The sequence below is a fragment of the Suncus etruscus genome, chromosome X, assembly GCF_024139225.1.
Source record: "Suncus etruscus isolate mSunEtr1 chromosome X, mSunEtr1.pri.cur, whole genome shotgun sequence".
NCBI classification, from domain to species: domain Eukaryota; kingdom Metazoa; phylum Chordata; class Mammalia; order Eulipotyphla; family Soricidae; genus Suncus; species Suncus etruscus.
In genome coordinates, this window is record NC_064868.1 from 39,729,753 (window position 1) to 39,755,268 (window position 25,516).

Below are 25,516 nucleotides of genomic sequence, written 5' to 3' on the forward strand. Positions count from 1 at the left end.
AGAAATCACTCTCCTAAACATATATACACCGAATGAGGGGCCAGCAAAATATTTAATAAAATTGTTGACAAATCTGAAAAATAATATCAATAACAACACAATAATTGTGGGAGACCTCAACACGGCATTGTCAACACTTGACAGATCAACCAGACTGAAACCCAACAAGAATATACTAGACCTGAGGAGAGAAATGGAAGAAAGAGGCCTAGTAGATATATACAGGACACTCCCCCCCAGAAGCCCAGATACACATATTTCTCTAATATACATGGGACATTCTCCAGGATAGACTACATGGTAGCACATAAAGCATACCTGCATAATATCAAGAGGATAGAAATTTTGCAGGCTACCTTCTCTGACCAGAAAGCCCTGAAATTATATGTGAACTACAAAGGGACACAGAAGAAAAACTTTAATACCTGGAAGTTAAACAGCCTAATACTTAATAACCAGTGGGTATGAGATGAAAAGAGGAAATCAAAACCTTCCTAGAAACAAATGTCAATGGAGACACAAGCAGTCAGAACCTATGGGATACAGCAAAATCATACTGAGAGGAAAATTTATAGCTTTGCAAGCACACATCAGGAAAGAAAAAGGCATACCTGAATAGCTTAATGATGCAGCTCATAGAATTAGAAAGTGCTCAACAAAATGACCCAAAAATAGGGAAACAGAAGAAAATAACAAAGCTGAGAGCAGAAATCAATGAAGTGGAAACCCGAAAAACAATCCAAAAGATCAACGAAAGCAGAAGTTGGGTCTTCGAAAAAATAAACAAGATTGATAGACCACTGGCAAAACTAACAAAGAAAGAGAGAGAAACTTGATAACTCGTATTAGGAATGAAAAAGGAGAGATCGCTACTGATATGGTAGAGATCCAAAGGGTAATCAGAAACTACTTTGAGAAACTCTATGCCACTAAAAATAGAAACCTGGAAGAAATGGATAAATTCTTGTACTCATAATCTTTTATCGTTGAATGAAGAGGATGTAGCATATATAAACACACCCATCACTATTGAGGAAATTAAGTCAGTAATCAAATATCTGCCCCAAAACAAAATTCCAGGCCCAGATGGATTTACTAATGAATTCTTTCAAACCTTTCAAGAGGAATTTCTACCAATCCTGGCAAGACTCTTTCATGAAATCAAAAAAACAGGAACACTTCCAAATAGCTTTTATGAAGCCAACATCACCTTGATACCTAAACCAGACAGAGATGCTACCAAAAAAGCAAATTACAGACCAATATCAATGATGAATACAGATGCAAAGATGCTCAACAAAATCCTGGCAAATAGGATTCAATGCCTCATAAAGAAGATCATCCACTATGATCAAGTAGGTTTCATCCCCAGGAATGCAAGGCTGGTTTAACATCCATAAATCTATCAACATAATACACAACATCAACAACAAGAAAAATAGAAATCACATGATCATATAAATAGATGCAGAGAAAACTTTTAATAAGGTCCAACACCCATTCTTGATCAAAACTCTCAACAAGATGGGAATGAAAGGAACCTTTCTCATTATACTTAAGGCCATCTACCACAAGCCAGAGGCAAATATTGTCCTCAATGGAGAAAAACTGAAAGCCTTTCCTCTAAATTCTGGCACAAAACAAGGCAGTCCTCTCTCACCACTCCTATTCAACATAGCACTGGAAGTACTTGCTATAGTGCTTAGGCAAGAAAAAGATATCAAGGGATTCCAGATAGGAAAGGAAGATGTCAAACTCTCGCTCTTTGCAGATGACATGATACTCTACTTAGAAAACCCTAAAGTCTCTACAAAAAAGCTTCTATAAACAATAGACTCATATAGCAATGTTGCAGGCTACAAAATTAGCACACAAATATCAATGGCCTTTCTATACACCGACGATAATAAAGAAAAAATAGACATTAAGAAAACAACCCCATTCACAATAGTGCCACACAAACTCAAATATCTTGGAATCAACTTGACTAAAATGTGAAGGACCTGTACGAAGAAAACAATAAAACTCTGCTCCAAGAAATAAGAGAAGACACGCGGAAATGGAAGCACATACCCTGCTCATGGATTAGCAGTATTAACATCATTAAAATGGAAATACTCCCCAAAGCATTGTACATATTTAATGTGATCCCTCTAAAAATACCCATGACATTCTTCAAAGAAGTGGATCAGGCACTTTTGAAATTCATTTGGAACAATAAACGCCCTAGAAGAGCTAAAGCAATCATTGGGAAAATCAATATAAGAGGAATTACTTTCCCCAACTTTAAACTGTACTACAAAGCAATAGTTATCAAAACAGCATGGTATTGGAATAAAGACAGGCCCTCAGATCAGTGGAATAGGCTTGAATACTCAGAAAATGTTCCCCAGACATACAATCACCTAATTTTTGATAAAGGAGCATGAAATACTAAATGGAGCAAAGAAAGCCTTTTCAACAAGTGTTGTTGGCACAACTGGTTAGCCACTTGCAAAAAATTGAACTTAGACCCCCAGCTAAGATCATGTAGGAAGGTTAAATCCAAATGGATGAAAGACCTCGTTATCAGACCCGAAACCATAAGATATATAGAACAACACGTAGATAAATCACTCCAGGACATTGAGACTAATGGCATCTTCAAAGAGGAAACTGCACTCTCTGAGCAAGTGAAAGCAGAGATTAACAGATGGGAATATATTAAACTGAGAAGCTTCTGTACCTCAAAAAAATAGCGCCCAGGTTACAAGAGCCCCCCAATGAGCGGAAGAAACTATTTACCCAATACCCATCAAACAAGGGGTTAATCTCCAAAATATACAAGCACTGACATAAATTTACAAGAAAAAAATCTAATCCCATAAAAATTGGGGAGAAGAAATGGACAGACACTTTGACAAAGAAGAAATACAAATGGACAAAAGACACATGAAAAAGTGCTCCACATCACTAATCATCAGGGAGATGCAAATCAAAACAACTATGAGGTACCACCTCACACCCCAGAGATTGGCACACATCACAAAGAAAGAGAACAAGCAGTGTTGGCAGGGATGTGAAGAGAAAGGAACTCTTATCCACTGCTGGTAGGAATGCCATCTAGTTCAACCTTTATGGAAAGCAATATGGAGTTTCTTGCAAAACCTGGAATTTGAGCTCCCATTCAACCCAGCTATACTACTCCTAGTAATATACCCTAGGAACACAAAAATACAATACAAAATCCCTTCCTTACACCTATATTCATTGCAGCACATACAAGACTCTGGAAACAGCCAAGATACCCTTCAACAGATGAATGGCTAAAGAAACTGTGGTACGTATACACAAATGAATATTATGCAGCTGTCAGGAAAGATGAAGTCATGAAATTTTCCTATACATGGATGTACATGGAATCTATTATGCTGAGTGAAATAAGTCAGAGAGAGAGAAAGACGCAGAATGGTCTCACTCATCTATGGGTTTTAAGAAAAATTAAAGACATTCTTGCAGTAATAACTTTCAGACACAAAAGAGAAAAGAGCTGGAAGTTACAGCTCACCTCAGAAAGCTCACCACAAACAGGGATGAGTTTAGTTAGAGAAATAACTACGTTTTGAACTACCCTAATAATGATAATGTACGAATGAAATAGAAAGCCTTTCTAGATTACAGGTGGGGGTTGGGTTTGGAGGAGGGGATTTGGGACATTGGTGATGGGAATGTTGCACTGGTGATAGGTGGTGTTCTTTACATGACTGAAACCCAAACACAATCAGTATGTAATAAAGTTGTTTAAATAAAAAAATATTTTAGGTTTGGAGAAAAAAAAACACAACTAAACCCTGCTTCAAGATACAAGAAAGAACTTGTGGAAATGGAAACACATGTGTTGCTCATGGATTGGCAGGATTAACATCATTAAAATTTCAATATTACCCAAAGCATTGTACAGATATAATGTAATCCCTCTAAAGATACCCATGACATTCTTCAAAGAAGTTGATCAAACACTTCTGAAATTCATTTTTATCAATAAACACACAGAATAGCTAAATATGGGAGGCATTACTTTCTACAATTTTAAACTACATTACAAAGCAATAGTTATCATAACAGCATGGAATGGTATAAAGTCTTATACTCAGATCAGTGGAATAGGCTTGAGTACTCATATAATATTCCCCAGGTGTACAATCAACTAATATTTGATAAAGGGGCAAGAAATCCAAAATAAAGCAAACAAAGCCTCTTTAACATGTGGTATTAGCACAAGTCGTTTGCCAATTGCAAAAACATGAATTCAGACCCCCTATTAACACCATTTATGAAGGTAAAATTCAAATGGATTAAAGACTTTGATATCAGATCTGAAACCATAAGATATAAAAAACAACACGTTGGTAAAGCATTCCAAGGCTTTAAGACAAGTGGCATCTTCAAGGAGGGAACACCACTCTCCAAACAAATGGAAGCAGAGAGAAACAGCTGGGATTATATTAAGCTGAGAAGCTTCTGCACCTCAAAGGAAATAGTGCCTACAATACAAGAGCAACCCACTGAATGGGAGAAGTCATTCAACCAATAGCTATGAGATAAGAGGCTAATATCTAAAATATACAAGGCACTGACAGAAATTTACAAGAAAAAAATCTAATGCCATCAAAATATAGGGACAAGAAATGAACAGATACTTCCTACAAGAAGAAATACAAATTGCCACAAGACACATGAGAAAATGCTCCATATCACTAATCATAAGGGAGATGCAAATCAAAACATCTATGAGGTACCATCTCAACCACAGAGACTGTGCACATCACAAAGAATGATAACAAGCAATGTTGTCTTGGACGTGGAGAGAATGGTACTCATATTTACCGTTGGTGGGAATGCCATCTAGTCCAGCCTTTATGGAATACGATATGGAAATTTCTCAAAGAACTGGAAATTGAGCTCCCACAAGATCCAGCTATAACACTCTTAGGCATATACCCTAAGAACTCAAATACACAATACAAAAATCCCTTCCTCACACCTATATTTATTGCAGTGCTATTTATAATAGCCAGACTGGAAACAACCAAGATGTCGTTCAACAGAGGAATGGCTAAAGACACTGTGGTACATATACACATTGACTATTATGCAGCCATCTGGAGAGATGAAGTCATGACATTTTTCTAATCATAGGATGTACATGGAATCTATTATGCTGAGTGAAATATGCCAGAGGGATAGAGATAGACACAGAATAGTTTCACTCATCTATGGGTTTTTTAAAAAAAAGTAAAGATATTATTTTAATAATTCCAGAGACAATAGAGTTAAGGGACGGAAGGACTGGCTCACAATATGCAGCTCACTACAAAGACTTGTTAATGCTGTTAGGGAAATAACTACACTAACAACTAGCACAATAATGTTAATTAAAGGGAGATGTAGAATGCCTGTCTCAAAAAAAAAGGTAGGGAATGTGGAGGAGGGAGATCGGGGGCATTGGTGGTGAGAATATTGCACTGCTGAAGGGGGTGTTATGTTAATAACTGATTCCAAATTACAATCATGCTTGTAATTATGGTGCTTATATAAAGATAACAAATAAAATTATTATAAAAAGACATTGAAATAATTCTCAGACATGAGGATTGGAAGGACTGGCTCAAGACATGAAGCTAACCACAAAATGTTGATTGTAGTTAGAGAAATAACTACACTGAGAACTATCATAACAATGTTAGTGAGTGAGGGATGTAGAAAGTCTGTATTGAATATAGGTGGGGTATGGGGAGGAAGGAGTGGGGGACATTGGTCATGGGAATGTTGTACTGGTGAATGGGACTGTTTTTTCTTATGACTGAAACCCAACTACAATCATGTTTGTAATTATGGTGTTTAGATAAAGATTTATTCAAAAATTAAATAGAAGAATCAGTGTCAAATTTACAGTTCTATGTCTCTTAGAATTAAATAAATATTGTTACCATATAGAATAGCACTTAAGGGCTGGATTGATAGCAGATTTAGTTACACCATTTGCCTTGCACATGGCTGATATAAAACAAACTTAAGTTTGATCCCTGCATACCATGTGGGCCCGAAGCCTCGTGGGAGTAATTTCTGAGTGCAGAGCCAGGAGTAACCCCTGAACATCGCCAGGTGTGCCCCTCCCAAAATCACTTAATATGATTTAATAACCCCCTATCATTTGCTTCCATAAGAATTGATTAAGAAAGCCTCATATTTTAAAAATATCCAAGACATCATAAAATGCAAGGTGTAAGTAGAGGGCATCTTAGTTTCTAAAATTAACTTATCTGTCATAAATGTAACTTTAAAGCACACAGTGAATCTGTTGAAATAAATTTTTTGGGTTTTAAATAGGGTGGTGGTTTCTTGTCTATTTCCAGAAAATTACTTAACACTTAGCTGGAATGCTATCTAAACTCTATTAGGGCCTTAAGGCCCCAAACAATTTACATTGCAATTGGGTGGTCTCACTTACTCTCTTAAGGGCAAAGCACCTATGTCTTGGAGCCTGCTCAACATAGAGAAACTATAATTGTTTTCTTTTGGCAGCAGCCCCTTCACCTCTGAATGAGTTTGTCCATGAAGTCTTAGGTTGAGGCATATGAGAGCAATAGCCATTTTGAAGGAGTGCCACTTTTGAAAATGAAATAAAGTGGAGGGGTCAGCCAGAAGCTGGGAAAGGTAGAATGCCAGGAATAATCTCTAGGAAAATAATGGACAAGAATATTGTGGGGGAGGGCCCAGAGAGATAGCACAGCGGTGTTTGCCTTGCAAGCAGCTGATCCAGAACAAAAGGTGGTTGGTTTGAATCCCAGTGTCCCATATGGTCCCCCGTGCCTGCCAGAAGCTATTTCTGAGCAGACAGCCAGGAGCCACCCCTGAGCACCGCCGGGTGTGGGCCAAAAACCAAAAAAAAGAAATAAAAAGAATATTGTAGGGCAAAAGGGGACTAGCATGCTTTGAGATGAGTTCCCAGGGAGTTGGGGAACTTTAAAGGAAGGACCATGGGTCCTGCCTAGCAATAGTCTGCTCTGTTGTGATCTATAAACAAAGTGTTTGCCTTTTGCTGCATGCTGAACATTACAGTCTCTTATCTAATCTTATCTGGGATGTACACAGCAACATCCCAGGTCTCAAATCTACTACAGATTCAGAGAATCCATTAAAGATTCATTTTTTTCAGGCCGGAGAGATAGCATGGAGGTAAGGCATTTGCCTTGCATGCAGAAGGTCGGTGGTTTGAATCCTGGCATCCCATATGGTCCCCTGAGCTTGCCAGGAGCGATTTCTGAGCACAGAGCCAGGAGTAACCCCTGAGCACTGCCGGGTATGACCCAAAAACCAAAAAAAAAAAGGTTCAGTTTTTTATTTCTGTCGAACTCCTCTGTTATTCTGCAAGTTCCCCATATACTCCATTATGACTTTTTTACTCATCTTTTTCTACATGTGAAGAGTCAGAAGTTCCTAGGAGCTTATATACTTCCTTCCACACATGAGATCTTTAACCAGAAACTGAAAGAAATAAAAGTTTCAAAGTTCCACTCCCTACCTGAAAATGGGAAAAACTCTAACATGTTTACTCTAGAATTCACAGGTAAATAAATTGTATCCTGGCCTGACATCCTCACTTTCCTAATTTGCTTCTACAACTACTTCTCTGGTTTATCTTAGATTACTAAGGATATTGCAAAAGAATCAGTTTCAGGGTTGCATAAGAATCGCCTTAAGAGTTATTTCCTATGGAATTCAACAGTGTTTTCTAATTCGTGTCATTCTTATCTCTTGCTTCTTCTGTTATACATGGACTGTAGGTTCAGAACTTGCTTAGATATGATGCATTTAAAAAAATAGGGAGGACAGGAGCAAAAAAAAAGGCTTGGTACTCTGTTTCCTATTTCATTAGTGGCTCATTGCTAGGCAAAGCTGGACTTTAGGTGCTTTATTATCAGCCAGTTCTGAAAAGTATCACTTCTTTCTTTGTCTCCTGTCTCAGTAATTTAATTGCGGTCACATCTTGGTAGTAGGAGCAGCTCCAGATCCTTAATGCTTCTTGTAGATTATCCAGCTGAAGATAGGTAGTATGAACTACAAGGGACCAATTGCCTTAGTAACAGAGGAGCAGAATTTATATCAATTAAGCATTCAGAAATACTTATTTTTTCAGCATTGGGAATATTGTTGTTCATTGACACACCACAAAATACCCTTGGCATCTAACTGTGTTTTCGCTAGGCCTTCCTTTAAAGCACGAATCCAGTGAGGAAGCTGTATAAAAATAAGTCTATATGAGTTATTGTATGGAAAATAAATCTAGATGGAAAACATATTATAAAAAATAAAGGCTGAGAATATAACTGTCATTTTTCTATATGATTTGGGATTGCACTATTACTTTGGCCTCATTATCTTTCTGAAAAACATGTTTTGTAGGGAAACAGAAAGGGTTTTTCAGTATGAATTGCTTTTCATATGTTCCCACTATGAAAAGAGGTTTTGAGAATCAATAATGAGCTACAGTGGTTTTACAGTGGAATACTTATTACATTTTCAGTTCTTATGAAGCTACAAATTCAATGAAGGGATCTATCTTTGGCAGTTTGGGCAGATTTGTACATTTATTTTTGATAACTCTCTGCTTCTTATTCTAATTAAAAGTGGCTCTTAAAATACTGTGGTATCTTAAAAAGAAAAGAGAGAGGGCGAAAGAGAGGGAAGGAGGGAGTGAGAGAATAAAATGGCTGCCCCAGAGTCAGCAGGCAGGAGAGTGTGGGTGAGAGGGAAGAAGGCATCAGGAAGAGTAAGATGGAAAATATTGACATTGGTGGCAGGAATTGTGCACTGGTGAAGGTTGTTATATATTGTATGAATGAAACTCAATTATTAACAACCTTATTTGTGGAAAAAACTATTATGAACAACCTTGTAACCATGGTATTTAAATATAAGATATATTTAAAAACTGTTATCTGATTATATACAACAACTTTCATAGTTTCTCAGCCTCTCCATCAAAAACTATATATTGTAAACAAAGCAATACTATAGTTGATTAAATAGATTGTCACAGTTAGGCCATCAATCACTGTTACTAATTTTTCACCTGTCTCCCCTGGTTAGATGGATGTTTCTACTGATTTTAATCAGTACAAAGGAGAACTGACAGTTAGTTTACGTTACAGTCCACCAAAAGAGAACTTAACGCTTCCACTACAACAACTTCAAGGTAAAGTAAAAATGAATTATTTTTTTCAAACATTCTTTTTCTACAAGTTTGGGAAGGAGGATTCCAGATTGGCTTGTCTATTTCACTCTGACTTTACACAAATGCTATTTAGATTATTAGGTACCACTTTTTGGGGGAGAGTTAAAATATATACTTTCTACATATGAAGAAGAATGTGTGATTCTTACAAGAAAAATTCTAGGTTCAGGGACTGAAGCAATAGTGCAGGCAGTAGGGTGTTTGCCTTGCACATAGCCAACCTGAGTTCCATTCCCAGCATTTATATGCTCCCCTAAGCATGTCAGAAGTGATCACTGAATTTAGATCCAGGATTAACCCTTGTAAATCACCAGATATGTTTCCCCAAAATTTTTTTATATTTAAATTAGAAACCAGGCTTAAGGCCAACAGTATGGCTCAAGTAGTAGATCACATACACTATATGTGTACAGCCCTGAATTCTATGCTCTGTGCACCATGATTGTGAACTCTAGAGAAAAACAACAACAAAATGAAACTAGAATTGATGGTGATATTTTCTAGATGTCTTAGAGATACAAGATTTTAACCAGGATAAAATGAGAGAAAAGGGAGCATAGAAAAGTAAAGGGTCTTCTGAAATCAGGTGGGGGGTAAGTATATGAAGCTGCTTTATAGATTTATGGAACCCAAAGCTACATTAAAGAATAAAAGCTGACCCAAGACAAAAAACATAGGGAAAGAAATTGAAAAATCCCTCTGGCCTCTCTATCAACTCCAATGAACAGATATTTTCTCCTTTCATTTATTCTCATCTTCTTCCAGTGTGACCCTATGAAAGAAACTTATTATTTCTCAGCCTCAGTTTTCTCATTTTATCAGGATATTAAAGCTATCAAGTAGATTCATTGATTCATGTCATGTTTTTAAAATGCTAGTATACAAATGTGGTGATGGAAGCAATGAAAATGTTTAGCCCCATTTATCATTTTTTGTTCAAATAAATTTGTGACATAATATTGAGTTTTCTGTCAGTCAAAAAATGTAATTATGTCTATTCACATGCCCTTTCAACTGACACTACATGAAATTTACAGTTTATCAAACTAAAATATTAAATAAGATTGTTAGGGAATTTTCTTTGGGGGGAAGGATCTAAGAGCTTTTATGTGGCTTTCACTGTAGCTCTTCATCATTTAGAAAAGGAGTATGACCCAGAAAATGTTCAGTTGATCTCTAATTTATTCCTTTATACCCTTTGACAAGTCAGATCTTGTAGGGAAATACTTAAATATTTAGTTTAATTTGGATATAAATCCAGAAGGAATCCAATGTGTGTATATATAAAATTTATTGATATAAAATCCTCAGTGGCTCAACAAAGGAAAAACATCTTTGCACGTTTTCTTTGTGAATTTTGAAATGGAACCCATGACCTTTTTTCTATCTTCCCTTTCTTCCGTTTCTCATTTCAATGACAGGTGCAGTTAAGAAGACCATGAAAAGAGGGAAGAAGGAATCTTTAACCCCAGGGGGAAAACTTGAAGTGATCATCAAAGAGGCAAAGAATTTGACAGCAGTGAAGGCAGGAGGCACTTCTGATAGCTTTGTGAAGGGGTAATTAGTTTTAGCTCATTTTAAATGATAATTTTGTGATAGACTAATGAACATCTTTGTTGTCATGGCACTTGTCCTGCACCCAGCTGGTTTGGTTTTATTCTGTATATTCCACATTGTGTTCTGAGCACTACAAGGAATAAGTCCTGAATGCAGAGCCAGAAATAACTCTTGAGCACCATTGGTTAAAGCTTCAAAACCAAAAAATTAATAAGAGATAAAGTGTCTAAGCGATAGCACAGCAGTAGATCATTTGCCTTGCACATGGCTTCCCAGGGCAGACCTCCTTTTGATCCCCAGCGTTCCATATGGTCTCCCAAGCCAGGAGCGATTTCTGATTGCATAGCCAGGACTAACCCCTGAGCATCACTGGGTGTGGTCCAACCCCCCAGAAGAGATAAACTATAATAGAGCATAGATATAAAGGTTTTCCATTTTCTTGGCAAAACATCATTGGTGAGGATAAACTTTACTGAAGAAAGGCTTCATGGGTTAGATTGTGTATAGAGCATTATTTAAACATGAAATATAGTCTAGCATGTTTTGAGCATCGAGGTTCTGTTCAAAAGTAAACTAAAATTATGAGCCTTATGATATAATGGTAAAATACCTACAACTGAAAACAGATTACAATAACATATTCAATTAATGAGCTCTGTAACATGAGTTTATGGCATGCAGTTGCATATTTCATTTCTATCTGTGGACATAAATGTTAAATTATATTAGCAGGTATAATCAAGTAGAAAATTAATAGATAAAAATTTTTGTTGTAACATTATTATAATGAGCCTTGTCTTCGGAGTCTCATATAGTATAGAATTGCAATGTAAAACTGGGGTGATCAACCTATATGTCCATATACCACTGTGAACAAAAAGATCAAGGAGTTATTATAGACATAGTAAAATTAAGATATCAGAACTACTTACAGTGAGCATTGTAGTGAAGTCCATTGACATCTAAATAAATTATTGACAGAAGGGGCTATTGTGCCATTATAATGTGTAGGGTTGTTGTTGCTGTTGTTGTTGCAATTAGGGATTTGGTTTGTGTAATTGCTCTTTGAGTAGCTCATTTAGGGTCAGTTTGGGTAGTGCAAATATTGCAAGTTCTTTTTTGTCTGAGAATGTTTTTAAGCTTCCTTCTCATGTAAATAAGATTTTTCTCTGGGTAGTAGACTCTAGGTTGAAATGATCATTCATTTAGGAGTTTGAATATGTCATTCCACTCTTCTTGCCTGGACTGTTTCAAATGAAAGATCTGGTTTGATTCTTATGTTGTTTACTTTATACTTGAGGTTTTTTCTCTCTTAGTGCTTTAAAGAATTGATCTCTTTGTTTTTTCTGTTTGTTTTTGATTTTGGGGCCACACTGATGATGCTCAGGAATTATTCCTGACTATGCACTCAGATATCTCTCCTGACTTAGGGAACCATATGTGACACTGGGGATCAAACTGCTGTCCATCATTGTTAAGTTGCATGCAAGGCAAATACCCTACTGCTGTGCCATTGCTTCAGCCTCCCCCCTTCTTGTTTTTGCCATTTGGATCACTAAATGTCTTGGTGTTCTTCTATTATGGTCTGTTTTATTTGGCACTCTTTTTACCTCTTAAATTTGTAGAGAAAACTCTTTCTCATGGGTGGGGAAGTTCTCTGTTTTCATCTCCCTTTACTATTTGTTCTTCCCTTTCCAATTTTCATCCCCTTCTGGCATTCTTATAATTTGGAGATTATTTCTCTTGTCTTTGTTCATTAAGTACCTTACATTTTCTTCCAGGGTTTTGTCTCGCCTTTCCTTTTTGACATTTTTTTAATTACTGCTGGATTTTAATTTGTCTTCAAGTTCATCTATATGATTCTTCACCGTGTAGTTCTACTATTATGACTTGCTAACATGTTTTTAATTCCTTTAGTTTCATTTGTATGGATTCTCTCATCTCTAAAAGAGTTTTTTTAGTTGGTTGAATTGTTCATTTATAGATTTCTCAATTTCACAGGCTAGCGACTCCTTGATTTCCTTTTCTAAACAATTAAGTGTTAATTTTAGGTCCTTATCTATAAGGTTCGGGCTTTTGGGTGGACTTGCAGATTTGCCAGGAATTGTCTCTGTATCTCCCACAGTAAATGTTCTTTAAAAAAACATTTTTGGGTTTTACTTATTTATTTATGGATTTTGGGCCACAACCGGTGATTCAGGGGTTACTCCTGGCTATGCACTCAGAAATTGCTCCTGGCTTGGAAGACTATCTGAGATGCCAGGTGATCAAACTGCAGTTTGTCCTAGGTTAGTGCATGCAAGGCAAATGCCCTACTGCTTGCACCATTGCCCCAGCCCCAGTAGATATCTTCTTTAACTTTGTCATTGATTTTTGCATTTAGTAGTTTGGAGTGCTGAATTATAAGATTGTTTAAGAAAGTAGTCTATCGAATTATTTGTATGAAATATGACTCAAAGTGTATCTTCTTAGAGATTATTTTTCTAAACTAGAAAGGCTAAGTATGGTAAAAATATTGCATACTACTTTACTGATTTATTCAGCTGGTCTTTGAGTTATATATATATATATATATGGCTGGGGAAAGACCCAAAAGGACAGCCCCTTTTGATTTGGTGGAAGAAATTGAGGAGCGAGGTTCCCTTTTTCCTCCCAACACAAACCTGGTTGTCCCCAAGGGGCAGATGAAGAGTGATGATACTAGAATCCAGAAAATGGTTTACAGAAGACTAGAAAAGGGAACCCATTTGAGCTTGGTGGATGGGATTAGGATGGGAGCTTCTCTGTTCCCGCTTACACTCATGCCTAACTGTCCCCAAGGAACAAAGATCTGACAATATTATTAGCTTTTTTTAATTTTGGAAATTTTGTCAGTTCAATTACTTATTAAACATGTATTTAGATTAGTATTGTAAAATATTAAGGCCATTATTTAAAAGAAATTTTAGATGAAAAGCATAAATATTAGTATTTCTTTTCTTTTCTTTTTTTTTTTTGCTGGTGTAAAGTGGCTTGAGTTACACCTGGTGGTACTGGGGATTAAACACAGTAAGTCAAGTATGAGACCAATGTCTTAACTTCTAGATCATCTGAATTATTTTCTATAGAAAAAAGAAAAGGTTCAGACCTGAGAGATGTTTAAAGGGCTCTAGACTTGTCTTACATCCAGGAAACCTGGGTCTGAACTCAGTTCATGGATCCCTGTGCACCATTAAGAATTGTAGCTGAGCATAATGCCAGGTATAGCCCCCAATCACTATGGGTATGACCCCACCAAAACAAAACAAAAATAGCAACAATTGTCATGAAATATTTAACGTTTAGTGAAGAATAATTAAATACAAATAATAGAGTATTAATATGTAAAATGCAATACAGAAAATTATTTCGGTAAAAATAATCAAAACTTATCACCGTCCTAGTGTTCAGGGCTGGAGGAAGTGCTTTGCATTCATGCTAGGTCCCCAAGTTTAATTTCTGGCACTACATGACCTCCCAAGTACCACTACATACCCAACCACCAACCTCATGCCCTAGCAAACACTGGGCACTACTTGGGAAACCTCACCCCTCAAAAGTAAATAAAATTTGAATTGACAGTAAGCATGGCAATGAATTTAGTATTTCAGATGAATTAAGTTTCTTCATCTGTAAGACATTGCAGGGGACAGAGTAATTCTACTGTGAACAGAGAATTTTTGGATTCAAAAAACTGCTGGCACCTCTTATGATCCTCTGGCCCACAGGTGTGATTCTTTGATACAGAACCCAGCCGAAGATCTGCTGGCATGGCCCCAAAACAGACAAATAAACAGAAAGATATATTGCAGTCTTTGTTTTTTGTTTTGAGAGCAAATAATATGCATGTTGAATGATGGATCAAAGCAATCCAAGTGTAGAAAGAATTGCTTTCTTTCCTCTAGCATATTTCATTATTCCCATCTCCTTTACCCTCAAGCATTTTCAGTTTTCTTCTGAAATTCATTTCTTGAAAGGGGAAAATACGATTTTTTTGTATGTAACATATTTTATTATGCTTTATTGTCATTTTATGCTGAAAATGTACTACAAGAAAGTATTGGATCCTTAATAGTTTGCTTTCTTGGAGGAAATTGTAAAAAGTGAACCTGTCAGAACAGTGTCCAGAGTTATCTGCTACAGAATGCTTTGGGGCAACTCTTTGATGGCAAGCTTGGCTTTTATTTCTACATTTTGGTGCACCAGGGAAGTTTCTTACAGGAATGTAACTTTTTTCAACTTTGTGATATTTTAAAAAAAATTTAGTTGCTATACTTAAACACTTTGGTTGCAAAATTGTTTATTGTCCAGTTTCAGTCACACAATGTACACCATCCTTCACCAGGTCAACCTTTTAAATGAATGTTCTTACCAATTCAAGACTAACCAAATAACAATATCCTCATACCTTTTCAAGGTTTTTTCTCTTGTAATTAGCAGGATTGGAAGGGTCATTTTTATTAATTTAAACAAATCATCAGTTCACCTGGACCAAACATTAAAGTGCTACAATTTCAAAAAGAAAACATGAATCTAGTCCACACAGAGAAATACAAAACACATAAAATAAAATAATTCCCCTTGATAGTTAGCAATGAAAATACCTCATTGTCAGATGATCATATTTCACACAAACCTACATTTTGTATTTTATTTTTAGTAAAGCAAGTTAGAGATTTCATGTATTTTATTTTATTTTTTGTGAAGCAATATGATTTTATTGGAATAATTTACTTATCAAGATGTGAAGGAAGAGAAAGAGAAGAATATGGATTCAAGAGGGAACATGAGCTTGAAAAGCCTCAGTCATTTTTCCTAATTTGTATTCATGCTTACAAATAATAATGTCATAATTCAAAATAAAAAATAAAAAACAACAAATAATAATGTCAATAATAGAGCTTTAGGCACACATTGTTCCGATTCCACATGAAGCAAATTGTCAGGCCCTTCAATAATGCCCCAAGATCTCTGCCATACTCATCCTGAGCCCTTAGAAATTTCAGTTTTCAAAATGTAACTTTTATAAGTTTGGGTCACATACAATAGTCTTGCTTTGTATGGTTATGATGAACACAATTACCCCTCTACCACTGAAGTGTGTAAATTCTTTCTTGACCAACATCCATATGTTAACTCTAGTTTGTATTATGAACCCCCCCTTCCAAATACTACCGCCCTTTATTTGATGAATAAAATAGAATAAGGAAAACGTCTTCAACAAATAGTGCTAGGGAGACTGGGGAACCACAGACAAAAATAATTTAAATTCATATTTTATGCCCCAACTAAAGTTAATTGAAGGTAGATTAAAGATCTTGAGATTATGCCAGAAACCATAATTTACACTGAGATAATAGGAGGTAAACTTTGCAGGATAGGGACTTCAGAGGTGTTTTTAATTTATTTTATTTCATTGGCAAAGGCAACAGAAGCAAATGTAAATGGGGTTTATCAAGCCTTAAAAAAGGTGAATTTCCTTACAAGACTTTACTTTCTTTTTTAAATTTAATTTAATGAAACCATTGTGATCTACAAAGTTCTTCATGGTTGAATTTCAGATATACTATGAATCAGGGCCAATCCCACCACCAGCATTGACTTTCGTCCATCAATGTTCCCAGAGTGTATCCTATTCCACCACACTTTGCACCCTAGCCTACTGGTATAACAGGCCCATTTAAGTTTAGATGGTTAAAGTTTACGTCTCTTGATGCTATTGTTGTTGACTTTTGCTTGGACATTTAGTTCTGTCCTTTTTTTCCTCCACTAATGCACCCGAGACCATGTAGTCCCTGGCCCACATTCTTTATTTTTATGTTTCTTTTTAATTTTATAGAAAAAATGCAGAAATTAGGGACTGGAGTGGTGGCACAGCAAAAGGGCATTTGTCTTGCATGCAGCTGACCTGGGAAGGACTGCGGTTCAATCCCTGGCATTCCATATGGTCCCCCAAGCCAGGAGTGATTTCTGAGCACAGAGCCAGGAATAACACCTGAGTGTCACTGGGTGTGGCCTCAAAACCCCAAAAATTTTTTTAAAAATGCAAAAATTAGGTAAAACAAAGCTATCCTTGTCTTAGGTTCTATTAAAAAGGTATGAGCCCCTATTTAAAAGATAAAAAAGAAAATATAAATGAGGGCCCGGAGAGATAGCACAGAGGTGTTTGCCTTGCAAGCAGCCGATCCAGGACCAAAGGTGGTTGGTTAGAATCCCGGTGGCCCATATGGTCCCCCGTGCCTGCCAGGAGCTATTTCTGAGCAGACAGCCAGGAGTAACCCCTGAGCGCAGCCGGGTGTGACCCAAAAACCAAAAAAAAAAAAAAAAAAAAAAGAAAATATAAATGAAAAAATAAAAAAGGGGGTGGCAGTCTTTTTGTATAGGCGCAATGAACCAATGAAATTTTAACTCACTGAAAATATGTGATATGTATAAGATTTGAAAAAGGCTGATTGTTTTGAGAATGATGTATATAATTTAAGCTTTGATGCTTTGAGTTCTTATCTAGGGTTCCAGCCTCTGATGGAGAAGAATAAAACAAAAGTTTTGTAACTTTTCTCTCTTTTTTTGAGTTAAATATTTATTGGATTCAGTTTGGTTTTTGCATCATGGTCTTTCTCTACCTTGTGCTGCTTATGCCATATGATTTCTCTTTCTACCCACTAAAAGCCATACACCTTTTTTTATTATTCAGAACCCCTCCCACTGGATGGGAAGAGTTCCTGTAATCCAAGTGGGCTTTTACATACCAAAAGAACAGGTTAGGGAAAAAGGAGGTTAGGGCAAGGGTTCACTATACATCTCCACTTTCTCTGTTTTAAGCAAAACAAAGAAAATGAGAAGAGTTACAAAACATTTGTTCTGCTCTTTTCCACCAGAGGCTGCAACCCCAGTTCAGAACTTAAATATCAAAGTTTAAATTGTATACATAATTCTCAAAACAATCAGCCTTTAGACCCCTCTACCTGAGGGGTTAGAAAGATGGTGCCTGAGGCAAACTCTCCAGCTTGTGAATATTTTTATTTTACAGCAGGCCATTAAATTGTATTTGTCACAAAAAGATATTTTTATTTCAAGCTAAAGAAAGGGCCAAAATAGGATTAGAAAGGAATTGAATAAGTAGCATTTGCAATTATCCAACTTTAAATAAAACCAATTCCAAGAACTAAATCTAAACTTAAACATAAAAAACAGGAGGAGAAAAAACAAATACACACTAACCAGAAATTATGAGAAATTCTAACCACTTCTAGCTTATCACCTCACTAATGGCCTAACTGTGTTTTCTTTTGTAGTTACCTGCTCCCTGATGATAACAAATCCAGCAAGCACAAAACTATGGTCATAAAAAAGAGTGTGAACCCTCAATGGAATTATGCTTTCATGTTTAGTGGCCTGGAACCTCAGGATATAAATAATGTTTGCATAGAACTTACTGTCTGGGACAAAGAAGCTTTTTCCAGCAACATCTTTCTTGGAGGAGTTCGTTTGAATTCTGGAACTGGTGAGGAGTGTGGGGATCCTGAGATAATTTTTGATTGGGGAAGGGGTAAGGTATTGTTTCCTTCGGGTAAATGTAGTAGGTGTCTAGATCATTTCAATCAAGACTGTAACTAGCATAAATGTATTATTTAGTTAGTTAATTATCTTTATTGTTAAAATAAAAACACTATATAGCTTTGTATCCTTAAGCTAGAATTGTAGGTTGTATAATATTTATATTTAGTTCTTGGGAAAAATACCACAGATACTCTATTTTAAGAGAATTTTATGCTACTGGGCATTCTGACTTTGTATGAAGATTTCGAATACAACACAAATTTCTAAAGAGTGAAAGATGGCCTTCCAAGACCAACTTTGCTTTATCCTTTTGATGCTGTCCAGTTCTTACAGTTATTACTCATACTGAATGAATCAAAAGGAATACCCTAAAAATAGCACCCGAAGTTATTCAAACAGTTTATGAAAGTATACAACTCTGGCCACAAGCCACAATATAAGCAGATAAATTTGAGGTTACAGAAGTAGATCATATACAAACAACCTCCAAACTCATGCCACAGAACCCATCTAATCTAGACTTATGCACTATGCCCTTGTTTTAGAGTACTGTACTTAAAGAATAAGGAGCACTGGGAATATCTGTTGTACTACATTGGAAATTCCCGGAAAGAAGTATTCCTGTGGTCAAGGAACCCTGTTTAGCTTATTTACCTGTCATGTTAATTCAGTCTAGATGAGCCAGTTCTCTCCTTAATTACCTAAGAGGATAAAAAGTCGTTGGTGTTTTGGTAATTTCTTTCATCATCTAGACAGGAGATCAGTATGGACTAAGAATGATGAAATTCAACCTCACTAGATATGAATTAGAATAAACCAAAGTAGAAAAGGAATCCCTGCTCAAAAAAACCCTCAAAGATTATTTAGGAATCTTCTAGATGATAGAAACATTATCCATAAAGTATAATTCTCCTCTTTCTCTTTAGGTATGAGCCATGGCAAAAAAGTGGACTGGATGGACTCCCAGGGGGAAGAGCTACACCTTTGGCAGAGGATGGTTGAAAATCCTGGGGTTCCTGTAGAGGGCATACTTATGCTCCGTGCAAGCATGGGGAAGTGTTTGTTGTAAACATGCCAGTCTTCCATGAATTCAAGTTTCCAGAGAGTGTTTGGCTACAGTTTTTGTTTCCATGTCATTTCTTACCTGGTGGTTAGAATGAGAGGAGAGAGATGTCAGTGTTATGAATTTATGATCTTGCCAAGTATCTAAAAATATGTACCTCACTATGTTGATGGTTCAAGACCGTTCTAATTGGATGATAGGGTATGGCACTATCTTATTCAAAAAACATTGTGTGATGTTCACATAGGTTTTATACTGTAGGGGGAATGGCACAAATTTATTTGAGGCTAGTTGAAATTTGGGGGTGCCCAACCTTTTAATAAAGTACTTTACTTCATGGTTCCCCAAAACTTTTCATCCAAAGAGAGTCTCTCAGTATATAGATTACTTGAAGAGGAAGAATAATTGAGATTGGACACTATTTCTTCAACCTGGTAAAAATCTATTATCCAAAGAAAGCACTTTAGGGATGGGCAAGTGAAAAGGGTTAAACCTATTTTTGTAGCAAACTTGTACATTAACAGGTAAGTTTTCAGGGTTATCTGACAATTTTTCTATGCTGTCTCTTCTACCTTATATCGAACACAAATCAGCTTCTTATAATTTTTTAAGAAAGCTAATTTATTGTTACAGAATAATAGCTGCAAACCTGGATTGATCTGGGAATTGGGATATATGGAGAGTTTAGTAGATATCTAGCTTTTTGAGATAATATATTTTTATCACTTATATTTTATGAAAATTTCCAAGGTACAAAAGTACTAAGAATACGAACCTGTATTTTGAGTCCCTGTTTGTATTATATCTATTTACATCCTACTGGTCAAAAAAGGTCACATGATCAAGTCCAACCTCAAGAGGCAAGGAAATACACTGCTCAGAATGTACCCATGTGGGAAAAGTGAGAGTGCAGGAAATAACGAATAATTTAATAGTTTAATCTATACTTTCTGGGACCAGAGAAATATTATAGCATGTAAGGTTTTTGCCTTGAGCACAGATAACCTGAGTTCAATCTCCAGCAGCATATATGAACCTTATGGCACTGCCAGAAGTGATCCCTGGATAAATAATCAGGAGTAAACTCTAAACACCACAAGGGATGCCCCAAAAATGAATAGACTATCATATTTTCGTGAGAAATTTATGGAAAAAATAGAAAATTTAGATGCAAACATAGTTAAAGTTGAAAGAACTTTAGACATGTTTTCATATCATTAATCCAAACCCTAAAGCACAGGAACGACTTGCCCAAGATTATATAGAAACCATGGCTCTATACAGATTTAAACATAGAATGTGACTCTTACACCAATGTCGTTTCCACTATAGTGTTTGATCTGACCCTATGCTCATCAGAGAATACATGAGGACACAGATGAAAGAAGGTGACACAGTTTACTTGAGTAAGAATATATGTTTTCCAATTTTTCAAAAAATATAGTAGCACTTCAACTTGTTTTTTTCACCTGAGTCATATAAAAATCCTTTAAGGATATAAGAAATTTTTACTAGGAAGTAATCTTCAAGCTTATTCTAATTAATTGTTCCATATTTAAAATTTCTTAAGTTTTAAAAAAAGACTTAAGAGTAGAGTCATATTGAAGAGGAAATCCTATTTTCAGTACCATGCACAAATAGGACATCTAATCTATAAAATTAGTTGTGTTGTTTAGTAAATATGGCACATATTGAAAAATTAATCATATAACAAGATCATCCTTATACATTGAGAAAAGTGTAAAATCATCACTGCTTCTTACAAAAAATATTGTCTTCAGACTTGAAGTGACTTTTTTGTTTCCAAATGAGTTTTTAGGGCATGTCTAAGGATGGTGATGGTAAAGTTGGGATAGTTATAAATAAGTTGAAATAAAGTTTAAATAAAGATTAAATAAAGTTGGGGAAAATAATACGATTCAAAATGCATAATTTGAACATTTGTATTCAGACCTTTGCCTCATCTAGAGAAATTATATAAATTCTTTTTATCCTAAAATCCAGTATCTCACTGGTATGCAAAAACAGGCACACAGAAGTTCATGAGAAACCTGTATATGTTGCTTTTAGAAATAAAAGGCAAATTACCATAGTTCATTCTCTTTTAGTATGATGTAGAAGAACAAAGAAAGCTTTCAAATATGAAAAACACATGTGAATGACACATTTAAATAGCTCAAGATTATAAAATTCATCTTTTATCATTCTATATCAGAATAAATTGACAGCTTTCTTCTTATAACTACAAGATATTACATTATAGAGATCTATCATAAAATTTAATCAGTCATATTAAAAATTACATATTAATATGAAATTAAATATTTGGTCACTTGAAAAACAAATCTTTCAAAAGAAAACACACTAAATTTGAAATGAGGTGGGACCAGAGGGATAGTACAATAGGTAGAGCATATGCCTTGCATGTGGCCAACCGAAGTTCAATTTCTGACATCTTATATAGTCCCTAAGATCTACAAGGAGTAATTTCTGAGTGTGGAGCCAAAATTAAGCCCTAAGCACCGCTGGATGTGACCCCCAAAAGACAAAATAAAAATATTAAAATAAGGCAAACATATGGCATAAAATTAAGTTTTTTACTCTGAAGAGATAGATATAAACACACACACATGGGTATTTATGAAAAATACTAGAAACCCAAAAGCCATAAGTGTAGGCTTCCCAGAATATCACACATTGCTAATTTGCTGTTGTACTTTTTCCTCCTCCTCATTTTAACTCATCCTCTATACCACTCTCTCAACTAGAGGTGGGAGTATATGGCCACTAGTGAACCCCCAAGATATTCTAAGGAAACCATCAGGTAAATGGGAAACCATGACATGAGTATAGAAAACCAACCAGTAGAAAAGGAAAGGGGCACAATTAGGAAAAATTAGGAAAATTTTAATAAACACTGTTCTGTACAACTTTTAAATATTGAGTTCCTCCTTCTTTCTCCTAATATTTCACCCTCTCTGTCCTTGCCATATTCTATACACTGTCTCCAACCCAGACACTTCCTCACAACCCCAAATTTAGCTCCCACTGCCATTTGACAATCTACCAGAATTTCTCAGGGTTTCTAAACATATTCAGAGCTGAATTCTTCATTCCACCTTCTCCCTTGACAGCCGAGTCATTCTGCATCAGTAATGTGATGTGATCTTTGTTGCAATCTTTGACTTAAGCCTATCCTTTCCCCTGAGGCAAAAAAATCATCTGTTGATTTAATATAAAATATAATGTCTAATGTACACAAGTTGGGGTGAGGCCTTTCTCAGCCTGGCATGGCCCAGAACCTTTAGCCCCTTTGGAGAACAGGTCTGAAGACACAGGGTAGTAGCGGCCAAGAAATAATTCACGAGCAGTCTGGAAAAGTTTCATCGGAGTTAGCCAGCTTTATTCCAAGGCCCTATTCGCCATATGCTTTTCCTCACATAGCTTCTATGCTAAGCTTATTCCAAGAAGCTTTCTCTCTGCTGCTTCTGCTCTGTCTCTGTGCCTCTTTCTGCCTTCTCTTCTCCCAGCCAGACTCTTTCTTTGCTTTCTTCAAAATACCATGCCCCACCTCAGGTGTGTCCAGGTCTGATTATCCAGGTGGCATTAACATCATCAGGAAGCCCAGGCAAAGTGCTTGAAGGAATGGATACCCCACAACCACCCAATCATGTTGATTGCTACCTCAGAATTATCTGTCTAGTTCTTACCATCAGCACCCTCTGTGATAACACTAAGCTGCTCTCTGTGCATCCTCTATTGATCTTCTGCAATTTATTCTCCATATTATGAATAGTTTGATTTTCCCAACATGTTCATTTAAACTGTTCAAATACAAACAGAAAAGTTCAAAGAATTTTGCAGTTAGCACTTTTGTTCCCACCATCTAAATTCAGATTCTACCCAAAGCTGTATGTTATATAATATGTCCATCCCCCAAAATGGTCTTATAAAAATAGAAATTAATTCATGCTTAAAAAACATCTGTGATTGCCCATTCTCCTGAGAAACATCCCAAGTTCTTTAACTACCAGAAGTTTCATATAGTTATTTCTGCCTCCTCCCCAAATTGTTGCAGACCATTCTACCACATCCTTCCATTCCCGAGTCACACGCTGCATTTTTCTCTGTTTCAGTTATGTCTGACTCAATGCCATGCATGACCTTTGTAAGAAATGGCTTTGCTTGCTCTGATTTTTGGTTTCCATTAAGGATGCAGATCTTAAGTGTTGCTCCTTATCAGAGAAATCTCCCCTGATTCCCCTCTGCCCCTCTAAGTCATATTATCTTGCCTCTATTTCCCCTTCACCACACATGAACACTTCTGCTATTTTCGTAATATATCTTTCATGTCTATTTTAGTTCCTTCTCCCCCACCATACCTAAAGTATAAAATTTGTAAGGGCAAAAACCATCCCTGTTTTTTCAAAAACTAGATACTCATAATTTATTCAGAGCATAGCATTAAACTAGTTGGAATGAGTAAAAAAATATAATACTAACTCCATCTAAGATATAAGGATATTGTGGCCTACACAGATCAAGAAAAATCTCAGAGCCACATACCAACTGATCCTTCAGAACAAGCCTTTTGAAACAGGGAAATAGCTCAAAGGGATAAAAAGAACATAGTATTTGCCCATATGGTATGATTTTTTGTACATATTCTTGATCTTTTTAGCCTTGAGCATCATTTGCAGGGCTCACCCCCCAAAGCAAATTTTCTACAAAAAATATTGTAATTACAGACAATTAATCTCAACCTGTTTTAGAATAGATAAAAGTACTGTGTTCTTTCATCTAATTTAATTTCTCAAAAGATGGCATTGTTTTAATATAAATTTCTTTTTTGTTCGTTTTTTGGGGGGATATATTCGGTGGTGCTCGGGGGTACTCCTGGCTATGTGCTCAAAAATCACTCCTGGCTTGGGGGGCTATATGGAACACCAGGGATAGATCCCAGGTCTATCCTGGGTCAGCTGCATGCAAGGCAAACACCCTACCATTATGCTATCATTCTGGCTCCTAATCTCAATTCTTAATTAAATTTTCAATTTAATCAGACAAGATCTAAAGGAACATAAGCATGTGGCCATTTCTGATTTAATCTGGGGCACTGCATGAAGTTTCCAGAGCACTATAAGTGATCCCTGAACATAAAGTCAGGCATGATCCCTGAGCATTGCTGAATGTAGCTCCACAATCAACAAAAATTTAAATTATGTTCTATATGTAAATATACTTTATAATTTTAATCTGCTATAAAAATAAAATTTACATAGTTTCTGAGTTAGTTTCAGCACTTTATGGTTTATAAAATCTTAGGCCCCTGTTTTCCTGGATACTTGATTAAGGCTGAAACATTCTGTATACAAGGAAGTTGTTAGCAGATTACAGAAAAGCTATTAAAATCTATTATTTATTCTATGACATCCATTGTAAATGATATGAATTCATTTGTTTTTTAGTTTAAATTTTCTATTTCATATAAATCATTAATACAAAGTACACTTCATTAGATGGTGAGCAAAACTCTAAGGAGTTTTGTGATAACCGTTTGTAAAACTTGCAAGAAAACCATTTTTTCTCCTTTCTTTATCACCCTTTTCTCTATGGCCCATTGCCTGTGTCCCATTTCCAGGATATTAGTCTTGACTTCTTGAAGGAATGTTCTTCAGAATTATGCTTTTTATCTTAAAAAGTATTTCTATCACCTGCCAAAACATCCCATAAAAATACAAATAAAAGGGCCAGAGAGATAGCATGGAAGGTAGGGAGTTTGCCTTGCATGCAGAAGGATGGTGGTTCGAATCCCAGCATCTCATATGTTCCCCCAAGCCTGCCAAGTGCGATTTCTGAGTGTAGAGCCAGGAGTAACCCCTGAGTGCTGCTGGGTGTGACACCCCCCAAGAAATAAAATCCCCCCAAAAAACTTAAACAATACAAATAAAGTTGTCACTATTAAGAATGCATAGTGTTTCAAAGATTTCCATTTGCGCCTCATTACTTCACTTGAATTTGGCACACTATACTGTAAGAAG

At 36.1% G+C, this 25,516-nt stretch overlaps 1 protein-coding gene across 1 annotated transcript in view; it reads left to right on the forward strand.

Annotated features, from left to right (window-relative positions):
- SYTL5 (synaptotagmin like 5) overlaps positions 1-19,730 on the forward strand; it is a 438,357-nt gene extending 418,627 nt beyond the window's left edge. Inside the window, exons 14-17 of the mRNA XM_049767126.1 lie at positions 9,133-9,238; positions 10,699-10,834; positions 18,148-18,356; positions 19,339-19,730. Coding sequence (XP_049623083.1) covers positions 9,133-9,238; positions 10,699-10,834; positions 18,148-18,356; positions 19,339-19,481 — 594 coding nt within the window. The 3' untranslated portion in view covers positions 19,482-19,730. The remainder of the gene's footprint in view (positions 1-9,132; positions 9,239-10,698; positions 10,835-18,147; positions 18,357-19,338) is intronic.
- Positions 19,731-25,516: the final 5,786 nt, after the last annotated feature.